Source organism: Hemiscyllium ocellatum, chromosome 19 (assembly GCF_020745735.1).
Source record: "Hemiscyllium ocellatum isolate sHemOce1 chromosome 19, sHemOce1.pat.X.cur, whole genome shotgun sequence".
NCBI classification, from domain to species: domain Eukaryota; kingdom Metazoa; phylum Chordata; class Chondrichthyes; order Orectolobiformes; family Hemiscylliidae; genus Hemiscyllium; species Hemiscyllium ocellatum.
This window is the reverse complement of record NC_083419.1, coordinates 7,196,214-7,212,103: the sequence shown is the minus strand read 5'-3', so window position 1 is coordinate 7,212,103 and position 15,890 is coordinate 7,196,214. Positions and strand designations below refer to the sequence as shown.

The following is a 15,890-nucleotide window of genomic DNA, read 5'->3' as shown; positions in this document are numbered from 1 at the left end:
TTTCTGTTTTTCTTCTGGATTTTCAGCATTTTACACAATTTGTTTATCGCAGTTAGAATTGACCAGGATAGATTTCACATGTGACTATTTTAACATTTTGTATTCAAAATTGAAAGGGTTAATATCAGAAACAATAAATGAACTATTGAACTTCTTAAGAGATGTTAAAACTCAGTTAGCTTAGTTTGACAACAATGTGACACTGTGCTTGCTGTGCTGTACCCAAAAACAGCCATGTTATTCCTCACCTTTCCTTCTCTTACAGGATCTTGTTGGCTACAGTGGCTGTATTGTCATTGTATTCTATTCATCTCTTACTAAAGACTGCAAAGGAAGGAGGTAGGGGCATGACTTTCTTAGAGATTTAGCAGCATGTGTTGAGAGATAAGGATAGAAAATTGCCTCTGCACTGAAGGACAGCATTGTATCAGCCATTTGCTTATAATCTGTAATAGAATTGAATATGAAATACAGAAAGGGTTTAATGAATATCAGGCATGAGTAAAACCTAGCAACTGATCTGTTCGTTTTGTCTACTGTCTCAGATTCCTATCTGACAGCATCACTTGTTCCAAGTATGTATTATAATTTTGTTAACTAAAATTTTGGGTTTTTTTTTGGAAAAACAGGTTCTTTGGTTTATGAGAAATTAGGAGAACGAGCCTTCGGGTGGCCTGGGAAAATTGCAGCCTTTGGTTCTATTACGCTGCAAAATATTGGAGGTAATTATTCTGTTTGGCAGAATGTATATTTAAGTCTGTTTGTCTTTGTAATACTTTACAGAGGAATTGACCATTCGAGTTTTGAGTATGGCGTGTCTATTCAAAAACCATTTTCATCCTGAGTTTAATCCTGGTGGTGGGGAAGCACAGATTGGGTGGGAAAATCACATTTGACAAACTGATTCTATTTTCTCATTTTTTCATTTAAAAGACTCCAAGTAGACAAGGGTTTTGAAGATCTAAAAGGCATTTGATAAAGTCCCATACATTAGTCTGTTAGAAAGGCTGAAACCCATCAGGTGAGAAAGGGCATTAGCAGCAAAAATAGAAAATTGACGAAGTGATATTTAAAAATAAAATTTTCATAGAATCCCTACAGTGTGGAAGCAGGCCATTTGGCCTATCAAATCTACACCAACCCTCCAAAGAGCATCTCCCCCAGACCCAATCCTATCCCTGTAACCCTCTATTTCCCATGGCTAATCCACCTAGCCTGCACATCCCTGGACACTATGGTCAATTTAACATGGCTAATCAATCCAATCTGTACATCTTGGAGTGTGGGAGGAAACCCACAGAGACAGAGGGAGAATGTAAAAACTCCACACAGACAGTTGCCCAAGGGTAGAATCAAACCCGGGATCCTGGTGCCGTGAGGCAGCAGTGCTGACCACAGAGCCAACATGTAAACGGCTATTTTTTCAGCTCGAGGAGAACACATTATAGCATTCCTTTTAGTGGTATGTGTGAACTGATGACCAGAGGGTTGATCATCTAAGGACACAAGCTACTTTGTTTTTTCATTCACTCAGAATGTGGGGGTCACTGCCTGGGTCAGCATTTATTTCCTGCCCCCACATGCCCTGGAGAAGGTGGTGGTGAACTGCTTTCTTGAACTACTGCAGGTCACATGCTTTAGGCTAACCCACAGTGCCATTAGGGAAGGAATTCACCCAGTGACAGTGAAGCAGTGGTGGTATATTACCAAGTCTGGATGGTGAGTGGCTTGGAGAAAAACTTGCAAGGGGTGGTGTTCCCATGTATCTGCTGTCCTTGTCCTTCTAGCTGGAACTGGTCATGGTTTGGAAAGTGTTGTTTAAGAATCATTGGTGAATTTCTGCAGTGCATTTTGTAGATAGTACACACTACTGCTACTGGACATTGGTAATAGGAGTGGATGCTTATAGATGTGGTGCCAATCAAGCGGGCTGCTTTGTTCTGGATGGTGTCAGGCTTCTTTAGTGTTGTTAGAGCTGCACCATCAAGGCAAGTGGGAAATATTCCATCACACTCCTGACTTGTGCCTCATAGATAGTCGAGAGGGTTTAGGAAGTTAGGTGAGTTACTCACTTTCACTGCAGTATTCCTAGCCTCTGACCTGCTCTTATAGCCACTCCAGTTGAATTTCTGCTCAATGGTAACCCCATGAAATTTCAGAGTAGGGGATTCAGTGATGGTAACACCATTGAATGTCAATGTTATGGTCACATTGTCTCTCATTGGAGATTGTCATTGCCTGGCATTTGTGTGGTGTGAATGTTAATTGTTGCTTGTCAGCGCAAGCCTGAATATTGTCCAGGTCTTGTTGAATTTGAACATGGACTGTTTTCATAGCGGAGGGGTTGGGAATGGTGCTGAACATTGAGCAAAGATCGGCAAACATCCCCTCTTCTGACCTTATGACGGAGGGTCAGTCAAAAGATCAAGATGTGACATGATAAGAATATTTTGCGCCCATTTGGATTTGTGGTTCCTAATGTAGTAATAGTAAAGAGGTTGCTTAGCAGCCTTCGTGAGGAAATTGCACAAAAACTTGGAAGAGAGAAGATGTAGAGATATGAGGAAAGAGGAAAGGAATGGGGACACCTTGGAAGAGTTACCATAGGTTTGATGTGCCGAATGCCTCCTTCGAAACTGGTCATATGGTTTCCATGTGAAAATAATTAAATGACATTTGGTGTTTGACTGTTCAGATTTGGAGGTGTTGGACTTGGTATACAAAGTTAAAAATCACACAACACCAGGTTATAGTCCAACAGGTTTATTTGAAAGCACTAGTTTCAGAGTGCTGCTCCTTCATCAGGTAGTTGTAGAATAGAAGGTCATAAGACACAGAATTTATAGCAAAAGTTTACAGTGAGATGCAACTGAAATTATATATTGAACAAGACTTGGGTTAAGTCTCTTATCTTTTAGAGTCATCTTTCATATGTCAATCTCAGAACTTTTTTTTAAAAGGTACAATCTCAAGTGAACTTTAACAATAGGTGCCATGTCCACCCATTGCGAGTGTGAGCTTCCCTGTGTGAGGCTGCCTGTGCCCCAATTTTTGACTGATTCTATTTCTAAAAATGGATTTACAGAATCTTACATGGATTCATGCAGTTTTAGAGCAAAATAAAATGTAATTCTGCAAGTACAAATTCACCCCACAAACTTTTATTTGTGTGTGTGTGTGTGTGTGTGTTTGGGGGGGTGGGGTGGCATGAGGGTGTGGATGTGTATGAGTATGAGTGTAAAGGGCTATAAGTCTGTGAGAGTATAAGAGAAAGCTTATGTATGAGAGAGGGTCTGCGTGAGTGTGTGTGTGTAATGTATAGGGGTCACCTGTAGTGTGACATGAGCCCAAGGTCCCGGTTGAGGCCGTCCCATGGGACTTGGCTATCAGCCTCTGCTCGGCCACTTTGCATTGTTGTCTGACCTGAAGTCCACCTTGGAGGATGGTCACCCGAAGGTCCGAGGTCAAATGTCCTGTACCGCTGAAATGTTCTCCAACTGTGAGGGAACACTCCATGAGGGATGGTACATTGTGGGCGGCACGGTGGCAAGTGGGCGGCACGGTGGCACAGTGGTTAGCACTGCTGCCTCACAGCGCCTGTAGACCCGGGTTCAATTCCCGACTCAGGCGACTGACTGTGTGGAGTTTGCACGTTCTCCCCGTGTCTGCGTGGGTTTCCTCCGAGTGCTCCGGTTTCCTCCCACAGTCCAAAGATGTGCGGGTCAGGTGAATTGGCCAAGCTAAATTGGCCGTAGTGTTAGGTAAGGGGTAAATGTAGGGGTATGGGTGGGTTGCGCTTCGGCGGGTCGGTGTGGACTTGTTGGGCCGAAGGGCCTGTTTCCACACTGTAAGTCTAATCAATTGGCGAGAATGAGCAGAGTCTATGGCAACGGATGAATGGACACCGCACAACAGTCAACAGACAGGGGTGTTCCTTCCCAGTCGGAGAACACTTCAGCGGGCCAGGACATTCGACTTCGGACCTTCAGAGGCTGATAGCCACGTTCAGTATCCATGGAGATGGCCTCAACCAGGAACTGGGGTTCTTGTCACACTACAGATGACCCCAGTAGCGCGCGCGCGCGCGTGCACACACATTCATGCATGCCCTCTCTCATGTCCAAGCTTTCTCCCATATGCTCACACATACACACTCACAATCACAACCACACACGCACCCTCTCACAGACTTATACCCCTTTACACTCACACACACAGACACGCGCTCTCACAAACACTCATGCCCCCGCCACCTGCACACACACACAGGTTTGTGGGGTGAATTTGTACTTGCAGAATTACACTTTATTTTGCTCAAAAACTGCATGACTCCATGTAAGATTCTGTAAATCCCTTTTGTTAGATTAGAATCAGTCTGACCATTATGGCACAGGCAGCCTCACAGGGAAGCTCGCACCTTCAATACATTATCTGGGCTGACCTGGCACCTATTGTTAAAGTTCATTTGAGATTGTAACTTAAAAAAAGTTCTGGGATTTACATATGAAAGAACTGAAGCCAACATTGTCATTCTAAAAGATGAGACTTAACAAACAATCCAGGTCTTTTTCAGTATGTAATTTCAGTTGCATCACAATGTAAACTTTTGTTATAAACTCTGTGCCTTATGATCCAACAACCACCTGCTGAAGGAGCAGCACTCCTAAAGCTAATGCTTACACATAAATCTCTTGGACTATAACCTGGTGCTGTGTGATTTTTAACTTTGACGATTCAGAAGAATTGATGCAAAATTTTTAAAACAAACGTTTCATGTCAAATTTTCGAATGTGATTAATGTTTTATCTTTTCTGTTTGGCTACTCTTTAAAAATGAGCAGCACCTCATCCTCCACTCAGGAACCCTCCAACCACACGGGATGAACTCAGATTTCTCCAGTTTCCTCATTTCCCCTCCCCCCACCTTGTCTCAGTCCCAACCCTCGAACTCAGCACCACCTTCCTAACCTGCAATCTTCTTCCTGACCTCTCCGCCCCCACCCCACTCCAGCCTATCACCCTCACCTTGACCTCCTTCCACCTATCGCACTTCCAACGCCCCTCCCCCAAGTCCCTCCTCCCTACCTTTTATCTTAACCTGCTTGGCACACCCTCCTCATTCCTGATGAAGGGCTCATGCCCGAAAAGTCGACTCTCCTACTCCTTGGATGCTGCGCTTTACCAGCAATACATTTTCAGCTCTGATCTCCAGCATCTGCAGTCCTCACTTTCTCCTACTCTTTAAAAATGTCAAACAAGTAATTAGTGATATTTTTACATCGGCATGAATTTAACATTAATTCAAAAATACAAATCCTCAAGCTCCCTTCCTAACAGCATCACACATGATCCTACACACCCAGGCACAGTACTGCTTACAGCTCATCAGCAACTCTCTGGGCTACTTTGGGATTGGCAATCAATGAGGGCCTAGCCAACAGTGCTCACATCCCACATACACGTAAATGAACAATCATTTTAGCATCTCCAATTAAAACAAAATTAAAACAAGTGCACCTGTAAAGATTTTTTGTGTGAAATAAAATGTGGTAAAATCTTTAAAGCCTACAAATAAGTCCCACTAACACATTCGATGAATCAATGACTTTCACAAAACTGAGTACAAACAGGCAATGACCTAGTGATATTATCGTTGGACTGTTAATTCGGAGACAAAAAGTGTGGGGTTTGAAAAGCAAGCAGGTCAGGCAGCATCCAAGGAGCAGGAGAATCGACGTTTTGGGTATAAGCCCATTCCTGATGAAGAGCTTATGCTCGAAACATCAATTCTCCTGCTCCTCAGAAGCTGCCTGACCTGCTGTGCTTTTCCAGCACCACATAATTTGACTCTGACTCTTCAACGTCTGCAGTCCTCACTTTCTCCCTGTTAATCCAGAGACCCAGGTAGTGCTCCAGGGACCTGGGTTTGACTCCCACCAGGGCAGATGGTGGAATTTGAATTCGATAAGAATCTGGAATTAAGAGTCTATTAGATTAGATTACCTACAGTGTGGAAACAGGCCCTTCGGCCCAATAAGTCCACACCGACCTGCCGAAGCGCAACCCACCCATACCCCTACATTCACCCCTTACCTAACACTATGAGCAATTTAGCATGGCCAATTCACCTGGCCCGCACATCTTTGGACTGTGGGAGGAAACCGGAGCACCCGGAGGAAACCCACGCAGACACGGGGAGAACGTGCAAACTCCACACAGTCAGTCGCCTGAGTCGGGAATTGAACCCGGGTCTCAGGCGCTGTGAGGCAGCAGTGCTAACCACTGTGCCACCGTGCCGCCCACATATTGATGACTATGAGATCATTGTCAATTGTCAGGAAAAGCATTTCCAGTTCAGTAATGCCCTTTAAGGAAGGAAACTGCAATCCTTACCTGGTCTGATCCTTGACAGACTCACAGCAATGTGGCTTAGCCAGCAACATCCTCTATCCTGTGAATGAATACCTGAAACTTCAGCTCAATCAGTGGGTAGGTTGGCATAATTCTGCACCATTCCAAATTTGAAGTGTTTGATTCCTTATCCACTTAGCTCAATACATGGAAGCTTCAGCAAGTTCCCTGACATGCATGCATTCATGGATTCTGGATTAGTGGTGCTGGAAGAGCACAGCAGTTCAGGCAGCATCCGAGGAGCAGTAAAATTGACGTTTCGGGCAAAAGCCCTTCATCATGAGTACATCGCTGTCTGTTTCTCATTTTTCACCATCGAGGCAGTCCAATGCAGCAAGGTCAAACTCCAGAAAACTCGTCTCTCCCATTACACCATGTTTGGCAGAATTCTCTATATAGCTTGCTGTCAAATGTAATTCTACCTGAGGTGAACCTTGTGGATATTGCCAGGTTATAACTAGATTATCCAGTACATGAAGCAGTACTTTGTCCTGTGTGTGATGTTATTTTCTTTTTAATTATGGTTTATTTCTTTCCCCTGACAAAAAATATTTTATTTATTTACTCCAGCTGTGGGCAGTGCTGGTTGGGCCAGCATTTATTGCATGTCCCTAGTCCACTTTCAGCAGGTAATGGTGAGCTTCCTTCTTGAACCATTGCTGTTCATTCCCTGCAAGTATGAAGAGACATTCATAGAATCCCTACAGTGGAGAAAGAGGCCATTTAGCCCATCAAGTCTACACTCAGATTAAATTAGATTCCCTATAGTGTGGAAACAGGCCCTTAGGCCCAACAAGTCCACACTGACCCTCCGAAGAGTAACCCACCCAGACTCGTTTCCCTACATTTAACCCTGGCTAGGGCATCTAACACTGGGCAATTTAGTATGGCCAATTCACCTGTCCTGCACATCTTTGGATTGTGGGAGTAAACTGGAGCACCTGGAGGTGTTCCCATGCAGACACTGGGAGAACGTGCAAACTCCATACAGACAGTCGTCCAGTGCTGGAATTGAACCCAGGTCTCTGGCGTTGTGAGGCAGCGGTGCTAACCACTGAGCCACCATGCCACTCCACTCACACTCTGAAGAGAATCCCACCCAGATTCAGCTCCCCCCGCCCCACCCTCTCTCCCTAACTTCACATTTACTCTTGTTTAAACACTGACTTACCAGTGTCTGTGTTCACTAGGGTTTAGAAAAATGAAATAGGATTTGATTGAATTGTAGAAAATTGGAACAGGGCTGGACAGACTAGATGCGGGGAGAATATTTTCCGTCTTGGGGAGTCTAGAACCAGGGGACACAGTCTCAGGATGTGGGGAGAGGGCATTTAGAACTGAGGTGACTACTTCTCAGTGGGTGGTCACCCTGTGGAATTCACTACCACAGATATTAATGGAGGCCGGGTCATTTGAGTATATTCAGGAAAGACGCTGCTAAAAGTTTAGATAGTAAATGCATCAAAGATTATGGGGAGAAAGCAGGAACATGACATTGAGAATCTGCTGTGATCACATTAAGTGGTGGATCAGGCTCAAAGGACTGAATAGCATACTCCAGCTTCTAATTTCTATAAAATGTTACCCACAATAGTATTACTGGCCCAGAGACACCAAGGGACTGGTGATATATTTCCAAGTCAAGGTGGTGAGTGGCTTGGCGGGGAACTTGCAGGATAGTCCCATGTATCCGCTGCCCTTATCCTTCCAGATGGAAGTGGTCATGGGTTTGGAAGGTGCTGCCTACGGAGATTTGGTGAATTTCCGCAGTGGATTGTGTAGGTGGTACACACTGCTGCTACTGGGCAATCTAAACGTTTCCACAAAACAACCAAATAAATTTTGTTGGCGGGTTTTATTCAGGAGTACACTGATGATGTGCATAATCATTCCCTGGCATTCTCGAAACTAGATCAAAATTATTTTGTCAAATTCCTTTCCCCTTCGGAATGTTTTCTTAAAACTGAGTGAAGTGACAGTTTTGACAGTAGTGCACCTAACAAAACCATTCCTATTACAGCTATGTCAAGTTACCTCTTCATAGTCAAATATGAACTACCCGAAGTAATACGGTCATTTATGGGAATTGAAGACATCAATGGGTATGCATTTTAGCTTTAAAAGAAGCAATTAATTTGATACATGTAACTGTAGTTCATGGCTAATCACAAATGTATGGAACAGTAGTTGTATTCTGAGTGAATACTGGTCCCTGATAAATTTCAGTTTCAAATTTTAATTATTTTCTATTGGAGTTGTTATAAATGTTTTTCCCGAGCACTTGTTCACAATCACAAACAAGGTTTCATGACTCCGTTGCCTTCTGATAGAAACTTTTCCCAGGAGTTTTCTCCCCAGTGTAACTTCAGTGGGAGATTCTCCGTTTACATTTCGATGCTTGGCCTCCCTCCGTATTTGCAGCTGTTAATTTGGAAAAGCACCCTCCCTGTCATTTTATCCGCTGAAAATTCCCAGTTGCTGCTGCTGTCTTGCCTTTCAGTTTCCAGTGTGTGTTTCTTAGGAGGTTATTCAGTAAAACACCATTTCCAAGAATCTGGTGGACAGCTTGATCTGAAGGAAAGACTTAAAGAGCAAATTCCCAAGTAATTGTGATCTATCATAACATTATTTCCACTTTATTTAAGTAACATCACCCTTAATGGTTTTTACATTTGCCAGTCATAACTCTGAGAATTTAATAAACGAGTCAGCAGTGAGAGGTTCTAATCAAACCCCAGCTGGAATTCATATGGTGTGGACTTTGCATTAATTTGCTATTAGGACTTATAACTGGAAAATTTTGAAATGCTAAAGTGGACACTATGTTAATGGAATGAAAACCATTTAAATTTAGAACAAGTACTGTGAATATTGATTATTATACAAAGTGTTTGGGTTAGAATATTGCTTTCTTAAGTACGAAGTTTGTTTAAAAATTGTGTGTTTCAATATATAGTTATAAGATTATCTTCATCAGGAATGCTTCTCTCCTGCCCCTCGAATGCTGCCTGACTGGCTGTGCTTTTCCAGCACCGCACTCTCAACTCTGATCTCCAGTATCTACAGTCCTTAGTTTCTCCTATAAGATTATCATCTCCTCTCCAATTAAGATTTTTTAAAAAATGGTGTTGCTAATATTGAGGGGGATGCTCTCAAGTTACAACCTGATATCGATCAGTTGATAAATTGGGCAGAGCAATGGCAGAGGAAATTTTATTTCTGAGAATTATGAGGTGGGATGTTGGGAGGTCTAATAAGGGAAGGAAATACATCATGAATGGGTAGCCCCTAGAGAGTTCTGAGGAACAAAGGGAACTTGGTGTACAAGTCCATAGAATCCCTGAAGGTGTCAGTACAGGTGGACAGGGGTGTTTGCCTTCATTACCCGGAAGATTAAATATAGGAGCAAGGTAGTCTTATTACAACTTCATACAACATTGGTTAGGCCACAGATGCAGTTCTGGTCACCACACTATAGGAAGGATGTAATTTATACCTGAGTGGGTACAGAGGAGATTCAGCAGGATATTGCATGGGATGGAAAGTCTCCGTTATGAGAAGAACTGGATAGGCTGGCTTTGTTTCCCTTGGAGCAGAGGAGGCAGAGGGGAAAATCTGATTGAGGCACTGGATGTAAGTTTGCTCACTGAGCTGGAAGGTTGGTTTTCAGATGTCTTGTCACCATACTAGTTAACATCAGTGAGCCTCTGGATGAAGCTCTGGTGGTATGGCCCGCTTTTTATTTGTGTTTAGGTTTCTTTGGGTTGGTGATGTCATTTCCTGTTCTTTTTCTCAGTGGGTGATAAATGGGTTCCAAGTTAATGTGCTTGTTGATACAGTTCCAGCTGGAAGGCCATGCTTTTAGGAATTCTCATGCTTTTAGTCCTAGGATGGATGTGTTGTCCCAGTCAAAATGGTGCCCTTCCTTATCTGTATGTTATAATACTAGTTAGAGTGGGCCATTTCTTTTTGTGGCTAGTTAGTGTTCATTGCCACTATTATCTCACTAGTATCTTAACATACAGATGAGGAAGGACTCCACTTTGACTAGGACAATACATCCATCCTAGGACAAGCCAAACAGAGACATGTCCGAGAATTCCTAGAAGCATGGCATTCCAACCAGAACTCTATCAACAAACACATTGACTTGGATCCCATTTACCACCCCTGTGAAAAAAGATAGGCAATGACATCACCACAGGAAATGACATCATCAACTCAAAGGAACCTAAACGCATAAATAAAAAGCGGGCCGTACCAGTAGTGCCTCATCCAGAGGCTCACTAATGATGTTGACGAAATGTCTGAAAACCAACTTTCCATCTCAGCAAGCAAACCTACATTCAGAGCCTCAACCTGAACTACAAATCTTCTCAAAACTCACTATCTGATTGAGGTATACAAAATTTTGAAAGGCAGAGATAGAGCAGATCATCAGAATCTTTTCACAATGGCAGATACGGCGAAGATCAGAGGTCATATGATTAAGGTGGGGAGTAAATGGTTTAAAGGGGATCTGAGGAAAAATGTTTTCACCAGAGGGTGACAGAAATCTGGAACATGCTGTCTGAGAGGGTAGTGGAGGCAGAAATTCTCTCAAAACATTTAAGCAGCATCTGGATGAGCTCTTAAAATACCAGGGCACAGTAAGCTATGGGCCAATTGCAGATCAATGGAATTAGTGCAGATTGGTGCTTGATTTAGGCATAGATTTGGTGGGCCGAAGGGCCTGGATCTATGCTATATGATTCAATGACTCTATGATTAGAGGAGACATGAGGAAAATTGATTTTGCTCAGAGGCTGTTGGCTGGCTGGAATTCACTGCCTAGTTTGAGAGCAGTTTGGATTTGGTCCTGAAAGCAGTAGCCTGCAGAACAGTTGCTGCAAAGTAAGATTTGAATAAGTAATTTATTAATTGAATAATTTATTCAGCCAGTTCAGTCATGATGGTTTCGTGGCCTCTTCCAGTGTTGCAACCTCTCTGTTGTCCAGTGCATGGAGAGTGAAGAGTTTCATGCATTGCATAAAGACCGCACAGTTTGATTTCACTGCTTTGTATGGTGAGAGAGTAGGACACTGTGAAATAGAAGCCTAAGTAGGAGATTGGGAGCTAGTGTGATATGAGCAGAGTTGATTTGATGTGAATTATTAGATTTGATTTATTGTTGTCACATGAACTGAAATACAGTGAAAAGTATTGCTTTGCATACTCTTCGGGCAGATTGTACAATACAAAGTACATCAGGGTAGCAACATAGAGCGCAGAACGCAGTGTTACAGTGTAGAGAAGGTGCAGGGAGAGAGATCAGAGTTATCATTTGAGAGGTCCGTTGAAAAGTCTGATAGCAGCGGGGAAGAAGCTGTTCTTGAATTTGTTTGTACGTGTATTCAAACTTTTATATCTTCTACTTAACAGAAGTGGAAGAGAGTATAATGGGGGTGGGGGAGAGGTCTTTGAATATGTTGGTTGCTTTCCCGAGGCAGACAGAGTCAGTGGGTGGAAGGCTGGTTTGCGTGATGGATTGGGCTATGTTCACAACTCTCTGTAGTTTCTTGTGATGTCGGGAAGAGAGTTGCCATACCCCAACAGGATGCTTCCAGATAGGATGCTTCCTGTGGTGTCTTCTGTAAAACCTGGTGAGAGTTCTTGTGGACAAGCAGAATTTCCTTAGCCTGCTGAGGAAGTTGAGGTGTTGTTGAGCTTTCTTGACCATTGCATCCATGTGGGTGGGCCAGGACGGATTGTTGGTGATCATCACTCCCAGGAACTTGACACTCTCAACCACCTCCACCTCGGTCACTGAATTCTTGACTTCCACTCCCCTTCCTGAAGTCAATGACCAGCTCTTTCATTTTGCTGATGTTGAAGAGGAGATTGCTACCTTTACCCCATGCCATTAAACACTCAATCTATTTCCTGTACCCTGTCTCTTCATTGTTTGAGACCAACCTACAACAGTAGGGCTCCCAGCAAATGTGCAAATAGAGTTGGAATTTGACCCCACATTCCTGAGTGTAAAAGGGGCATAGTAGGAGGCTGAGTCTGCAGCCTTGCAACGCACCGGTTTGGAAGATTATGGAGGAGGTGGTGGTGTTGTTGTTGTCTATCCTTACTGACTGCAGTCCATGGGTCAGGAAATCAAGGGTCCAGTGACAGAAGAGGGAGCCGAGTTTTAGAGGTCTCAGAATTTAGAGATCAGTCTGTTTGGAATTATGGTGTTGAAGGCAGAACTTCAGTTAATAAGTAAGAACCTGACAGAGATATCATTGTTATCCAATTGTTCCAGGGATGAGTGTAGGGCCAGGGAGATGATGTGTTCCATGGATCTGTGAATTGCAAATGATCAAGGCAGTCTGATGGAGTTGATGTGAGCCATGACTAACCTCTTGAAGCATGTCATAATAATGGAGGTCAGGCAGTAGTCATTGAAGCACGCTGTATGATTCTTCTTTGGCACCGGGATGATGGTGGCCTTCTTCAAGCGGGGAGTATCTTCAGATCATAGTAAGGAGGGGTTAATGATGTCAGCAAATACCCCAGCTAGCTGGTCCGCACATGATCTGAGTGTATGGCCAGGGACTCCATCTGGGCCAGTCACCTTTACTTGCTGAGTTCAGACAGAATAACAGTAGAACAACAGCAGAATCAAGTTATTAGCAGACTGGGTGTACCAGCCAGGATCTGATATGGTGCCATGCACCACAATGACCTATGTATAAGGCAACACCTAGTTTCAAGTCATAAATAGTCACCAAACTGCTTAACTTGCTAAATTATTACCTGTAGTGGCTACCTGAATATATTTGTCATGGGATCTGTGCAGAGTTTTTATGTTAATATTTGAGATGCATTCCTGGAGAAAAGGTATAAAGCAATTTGAACTTGAAACATGACAATATTTCACAATTTATTGCATTGTTTGTGATGCAAATAAATTTTCTGTTCCAGAGTGTGGTATACAAATGGCAACTACCTTGTTGTACTTGTGTCGCTATGTGTTATTCTGCCACTTACGTTTCTCAAGAACTTAGGTAGGTTATAACACTTGTACGTAATTCCTGCATGATCTCTGGTTCTGTTTCTGCTGTTTGTCCTGAGAGCGCCAAATGGAGTGCTAAATTTACACTAAATCACATTGTAAGCGCTGTATTAACAGAATCTAAGTGCCTTTCTGGTGTGTTGCAATTAAAACGAAGCATCAGGAATACTAGGCCTCGAACCATTTAGAGAGGCCCCTCTTGCCTTATCCTAAGATTTTGAAATTACTGCTTAATTTTATAATCTGTATTTACAGCTAATGTTTATGTGTTGTGCTGCATGTGTTAACATCTTGTTGAGGATATGGCTTTAACAAACTGGTTTTGCAATGATAAGCATAATAAAAGTACAGACATTGCACTGTTCCAGTTACTGTGTTTGTCCAAGGAGAAATGTTGTATCAAAATGTGTTCTGAAGAAAGGTGACTGGACTCGAGCCAGCTTTCTCTCCACAGATGCTATAGACCTGCTGAGATTCTCCAGCAATTTCTATTTTTGTTTCACATTTCCAGCATCCACAGTTCTTTGATTTTTTTTAATGTATCAAAACATATTTTTAGTTTCAAGATCTGTTTTAACAAATTTGCAGCAATTATCAAGAGCATGGCAATAGGGTTGCAGGCTCAGTCTTTTTTTTCTTGAAGAGAGAAGGCTGAGTTGGTGGGGGGGGGTTATAGTGGAGGTCTTTAAAAGATTTTGATTAGTGTAAATGCAGAGGGAGTGCTTCTAACTTGCGGGAACTGGAAACTTAGCAGCAACCAAGTAAGGAATTCAGAAGAAGTTCTTTACTCAGTTTGTGGTGAGACTGTGGAACTTATAGTGGCCGAAATTGATAAATTCTTCAACTCGCAAGGAATTATGGGCTACAGGGAGAGTGTGGGTAAGTGGAGTTGAAATGCTCATCATCTATGATTAAATGGCAGAATGGACTTGATGGGCCAAATGGCCTCACTTCCACTCCTATGTCTTATGGTCTTACTACCACAACTGTTGAATGATTGAGACAAATACAATAGATGGATCTAAGTGCAGGCTAAATATGATGATTTGGAGACACCGGTATTGGACTGGGGTTTACAAAGTTAAAAATCATACAACACCAGGCTATAGTCCAACAGATTTATTTGAAATCAGAAGTTTTTGGAGCGCTGCTCCATAAGCTTAAGGCTAAATAAGCATGAGAGAGAGGAGGGAATGGAGCTTCATGCCGATAGACCTAGACGAGGATGAGTAGGAGAAGATTTGAATGAATGCTGTATGTTCTCTGTAGTTTGATTTATGTGTGTAACCCATTGAACTTGCTCAGAAACAACTCATAATTTGTTTTGATTTTGTCTTAATCATATTGTTCACTGTCCATATATTCAGGCATTTTGTTAAAAAAAAGTTAAAGCAATGGTTGGTATTGTCATAGAAGTAATACAAAATAATTCCAATCACTGTTATTTTGATTCTCCCTGTACAGGGTACCTTGGATACACAAGTGGATTTTCGCTCTCTTGTATGGTTTTCTTCATATGCGTTGTGAGTACAGACTGACTGCATTATACAATAAACCAAGGCAAGCTATAGATCAGGCAGGTCCTCTGCTGGAGACAGAAGTGACAATCAGTCTACCAATTCATGTCAATTGCAGGCCTTTGTTCCAGAAAATGACCACCCTTTGTAATAGGGTATGTGATAAACAGCAGGAATGTGTAATAAAGGTCAAATCACCATATTCCTACTGCACCATTATAGAGAGAGAGAGAAAGAGACAAGTGGTGGGTGTTTGACATGAGGGGCACCATGATTCAGGCGAGGGGAGAGGTTGAGGAAGGGAGCCCCTTATGGCAACTTCAACTAGTGCTGTGGGTGTTACTCGACAAAGCACACCAGCTATCCAGCCAACTGAGCTAACAGACCCCCAAAACTTGCATCGATGGCAGAAGCATAGAAGAAGCTCCCATAAACAAAGACCAGAAGAAACAATAAGTGCTGGAAAATGGAACTAATGTAGTTTTAGTATTTTTTTGACGGTGTAGACCTAATGTGCAGAAGGTCCTCTTCTGTATTATATATATAATTCGATGAAATCATTACAATCCTTAGACCAATAGCACACCAAGCTCAGTACGTCTATGCCATGCAGGGGAGAGGCTCACTTCTTGGGCTGGGAAAGTTGGACTGGGATTCTCTGCCTGGAAGAGACAGTCATATGAGCCATGGGAGAGATTGGCAGAAAGCACACTGTTTATGTGTCCCAGTTGATAAAGGGATTACAGAAACTAATGTTGTTATTCCAATATTCTCCAGGATTTTATCCACAATGGTGAGGGTTTTGGGCTAACTGAGAATTTTCGGTGACATCTTCAGAGGTTCTTCTCTTGTCATTGATGGGGTTTTCCCTGCGACCATGGGTGCCAGGCTGACTGATGGACCTATTGTCTATTCAGA

At 42.8% G+C, this 15,890-nt stretch overlaps 1 protein-coding gene across 2 annotated transcripts in view; it reads left to right on the top strand.

The window, feature by feature from the left end:
* Positions 1-15,890, top strand: part of slc38a4 (solute carrier family 38 member 4) — a 104,055-nt gene that overhangs the window by 68,077 nt on the left and 20,088 nt on the right. For both annotated transcript variants that reach the window (XM_060839219.1, XM_060839220.1), the window contains exons 6-10: positions 266-339; positions 630-722; positions 8,431-8,512; positions 13,365-13,447; positions 14,920-14,978. In XM_060839219.1, coding sequence (XP_060695202.1) covers positions 266-339; positions 630-722; positions 8,431-8,512; positions 13,365-13,447; positions 14,920-14,978 — 391 coding nt within the window. The remainder of the gene's footprint in view (positions 1-265; positions 340-629; positions 723-8,430; positions 8,513-13,364; positions 13,448-14,919; positions 14,979-15,890) is intronic.